The sequence below is a fragment of the Limulus polyphemus genome, unplaced genomic scaffold (assembly GCF_000517525.1).
Source record: "Limulus polyphemus unplaced genomic scaffold, Limulus_polyphemus-2.1.2 Scaffold4159, whole genome shotgun sequence".
Classification (NCBI taxonomy): domain Eukaryota; kingdom Metazoa; phylum Arthropoda; class Merostomata; order Xiphosura; family Limulidae; genus Limulus; species Limulus polyphemus.
Window position 1 is genome coordinate 44,404 of NW_013669769.1, and position 4,509 is coordinate 48,912.

General features: G+C 29.3%; 1 protein-coding gene across 2 annotated transcripts in view; it reads right to left on the minus strand.

Annotated features, from left to right (window-relative positions):
• The window catches only part of LOC106470687 (splicing factor 3B subunit 2-like), a 56,357-nt gene that overhangs the window by 15,844 nt on the left and 36,004 nt on the right, over positions 1 to 4,509 (minus strand). For both annotated transcript variants that reach the window (XM_013931247.2, XM_013931248.2), the window contains exons 12-14: positions 2,747 to 2,821; positions 2,463 to 2,615; positions 1,089 to 1,238 (exon numbers count right to left, since the gene is read on the minus strand). In XM_013931247.2, coding sequence (XP_013786701.1) covers positions 1,089 to 1,238; positions 2,463 to 2,615; positions 2,747 to 2,821 — 378 coding nt within the window. The remainder of the gene's footprint in view (positions 1 to 1,088; positions 1,239 to 2,462; positions 2,616 to 2,746; positions 2,822 to 4,509) is intronic.

The following is a 4,509-nucleotide window of genomic DNA, read 5'->3' on the forward strand; positions in this document are numbered from 1 at the left end:
CTGATGTTGAAGTGTCTTTATTTATGACATATCACATGATGTGGCAGTACCCTATATTATGGTATGTTAACTGATGTTGAAGTGTCTTTATTTATGACATATCACATGATGTGGCAGTACCCTATATTATGGTATGTTAACTGATGTTGAAGTGTCTTTATTTATGACATATCATCTGATGTTGCATTACCCTATATTATGGTATGTTAAATGATGTTGAAGTGTCTTTATTTATGACATATCATATGATGTTGCATTACCCTATATTATGGTATGTTAAATGATGTTGTAGTGTCTTATATTTATGACATATCATGTGATGTGGCAGTACCCTATATTATGGCATGTTAAATGATGTTGAAGTGTCATATATATATGACATATCATATGCAGTTGCAATGCCCTATATTATGGAACATCATTTAACATACCATAATATAGGGTAATGCAACATCAGATGATATGTCATAAATAAAGACACTTCAACATCAGTTAACATAGAAGTGTCTTTATTTATGACATATCATATGATGTTGCATTACCCTATATTATGGTATGTTAAATGATGTTGAAGTGTCTTTATTTATGACATATCATATGATGTTGCATTACCCTATATTATGGTATGTTAAATGATGTTGTAGTGTCTTATATTTATGACATATCACGTGATGTGGCAGTACCCTATATCATGGTATGTTAAATGATGTTGTAGTGTACTTTGTTATGACGGTTCCACATCAGAAGATGAACATTTCTACCAAATCAAATACTTGTATCTAAAAATCATTAACTTTCACTTTTCTTTGTTTAGAAATATTTTATTAACTCTGTATATTACCAGTGGTAAGCAAGTCTGTCAGTAAGAAACATTTCTTTGAACATTTTGTTATATACATATTTATATGAAACCACAAATTATACAAAATATCCAAAAACTTTCTAAAGATAAACAATTTCTAGACAATAGGTGTGACACAAAACACAATCTATGCCTCCATTGTGATAGTTTGTTATTGCATGGGTTCTTATTTACCAGTCGACTTGTAAATGATTAACACATTCTAGGAATGTACTTTTCAAATTACCTCATAATAGAGATCTCCATGTATAGTCATCCTGGGTTTAGTCTGCCACTTGAAAAAGGCATCATGCAGTTTCTGATAATCAATATCTATCTTCCCTAATTTTGGTCGAACCTTTTCTCTCATCTTGTTTTTCAAAGTTTTCTGGTCCTCCTACAGAAGTTGTGTAATTCTACATTATCCAACTCCTCTGAATTCTTCAAAAACCCATACTTACAAACAAACTAAAAACTTTTATTACACATATCATATATTCAAGAAGGTCTTTAAATAATAGTAAAGATATTAGTGAATGAAAACTCCAACATGTAATCTGAATTTTTTTTTTAAATGTGAAGAATCAAAAAATTGCTTTCTAGAAAATATGTTAAAATTAAGCCATCAATTTTATAAAACGTTTATTTTCAGTACCTTCAATAGTTATTTTCTACAAATGCATTGGAAAACTAATGTCATAATTATATGGTTGAAATCATTTCTTAGAGAGATATTAGTTACGTTACCACTGTTAAACAAAACTTCATTGTCAATGACACATCCAGCATGGACTGTTACAATGCACAAATGTTTTTCATATGGATATCCAGAGAAATGTAATTTGTCATTTCAAAGTTTATTTAGTGTCGGCACTTATTAGGCACCTTCTTTTCAATAATAACTTCACATGAATCTGTTACCTCTTACAATACATGTGCTTATATGTATACATATACTTTACACATATATACATATTTTTTTCCCCATAGATGTAAATCATACAAATAAGCACTGAAAATCCAGTACATTTTACAAGTTATATGTTATATTAAAATTGAGTGTCTACAAGTTTTTACTATCAGATTAAAGGTTCAAATTAAACAGTCTAATACAAAAGATTACAAGTTTTAAACAATTAAGATTTACAGTTAAATACCAATGAACCAAGTAATTTGGGCTAGCTACACTAGTTATATGGTGCATTAATACATACTGTAACACAAATTGAGTAAAAGAACTACATTTCCATATTTTATGTGCTGTAGTTTACCTTCCACTCCACTTTTTCTACATTATTTTAGTTCACATATCCCCCTCCTCTGACAAAATACATTGTATATTAAATACTTATATTACTCTGCAAGTCTCTCGGGTATTACAAGAAAGACAGTGCCAACTTGTTTTATACTTTTAACTTCCTGTTAAATCAGTCACATGTTAAAAATAGAATCAGTGTGCTCATTGGTGTTTGTTAACAGCCTGATCTGCAAAAAGTGTACCCTCTTTTTTATATTTAAATGGAGTTATTCAGAGAAACAAAAATAAAATGGCAGATATGATATCAAAACAACAGACAGTCACAGACTATTTCAGGTTATAATCTGTAATAGTATTACATACCTTCTCCTGTAAAGCTTGTCTCATTTCCATAATTCCTGTACGTTTTATGAAGTCGGGCAGTTCAAAAGGTGGTTTTTCAATTCCTCTCTTTCCTTGCAAGTATTTTCTTTTAAAGCACCAATGCCGTGGAACGGGCACAGAATTTCGGGCAGCCTTTAAAAGAATATTTTTCAACATATGAAAATAAACCAATTCCAAATAAATATAAATAACAGTTACTTATTGTGATCATAACATCTTTTTCAATTCTAAGATTAGACAAAAAGAAGAAGAAATTAACTTGCCTTCAAATGTAGAAGTAACACAGGATCTTTGGCAGTAACATCGTGCATCTCCACTAACTCTGGTCTGCCAACTTTCTATACACAGATAATGGGAAAAAAACAAAAATTGCTATTAATTTAATATTTTAAAGCAATTGTTACTTTATGTGAAGTCACATGACTTCAGTGTAGGGTTGTATTTGTAAATGATCCAAAACTAGATCATTTTAAAACCTTTAACTGCCACTCTATATTCTGTGAACTTTGTATAGTAAGCCAACTCCATAAGGTCTTCTACTTTACAATGTTTCCAATTAACTAGGAGGTTTTATTAATACACTTTAAAATAAATCACCTTGATTTAGGAAGATTTTATGATTTATTATTGTTTTTTTAACAAAATATGTTTGTGTCATACTACTGGAGACTAGAAGGAGCAAATGAAATCCAGGATGATAGAGAATGGTCGAATCAAGACAAAAATTATTATAAATTCACTTTTATCAGGAATAGAGGAATAAATAGCACATAAGTAAAGTGAAAACTAAAAGATGGAAGATGAACAAATGGTTAGAAATGATGGTGACATTCATAATAAAGTTCAATAAAGAAAAAAAGTAATACTGACTAATGAAGAAATTTCCAAACTTATTTCAGAAGTGGCTACATGTAAAGACTAGTGAGGAAATAGTAGTATTCTGTTGTCCACAGTTGTGGAAAAGTGTCTTAACAAATGGCTAGTAAAAGTACAGCAACTTGAAACTCATGATTAAATGTACCTTTTATTTAATAATAATTTGACAAAACAAAATTAAAACATTTTCATTTATTATCAACAAAATGCATATCTCAATCAGTAATTCTTACTCTACCTTACCCAGTGAAAATTAATTTTGTCATTTGGATCAAAATCATAAAAAAAAAAACCTTAAATTATTTTTTATTTTGTCTTGGACAGAGTTCAGTTCTAGCAATATCACTTCACTGTGCATTTTTATGTTTTAATAATAACGTTTTAATATTTATCAAACATACACTCAGCTTAAAGCTTATTCCACTTCAATTTACTAAATACGCTTTCAATTCAACTTTGATACCCTACTGTATCACCACAAGTTTTTATTTTCTCAGTAATCAAAAACAGATTCTGGAAATAAGTTATTTTGCATTAATTTCTCAACAGTGAATTTCTACTTCAACAATATGATTTGGCTTTTACATTTTACTAGTCTTAAAAAAAAAAGACCTTTTCTTCTAAGTCAACCAAAACTTATTGTTGCATTTCTTAATTTTATATAGACAGAAGTTGTTAAGAAAAACTTACTAAAGTTACTGAATGTTTTAATTTCTCTTATAATTTGTTTATAACAAGTCATTTACCTCTCATTCTGAGCTACCATACCTAGCTTTTATGCTCACTAAATAGACTTTCCACCACTTTCTCAAGCATAAGAAAACATTTAATGTTTTAAAGTTTCTTCGATCACCTCTCTGAACTGTGCAAGTGAAAAAAACATTGTAACGCTATCTGATAAGATGTTCTTAAACTTATTATGTGACATGTAGATACCATATAGCTCCTTTTCTCATACTACATATCTCTATAAGTGCTATTTTCTGTAGCAGGCTCACTCAAGGAAGCTGTCTATTGTTTTACTTTATCCTGCACTAGCTGGAGTGAAATAAAAACTTGTTTATAACAAAGGAAACTGTGCTTCTATTTTTTTTTTTCTAACATAATAAACATTAAAAGTACAATAAAAATACATAAAGGTATCAATACT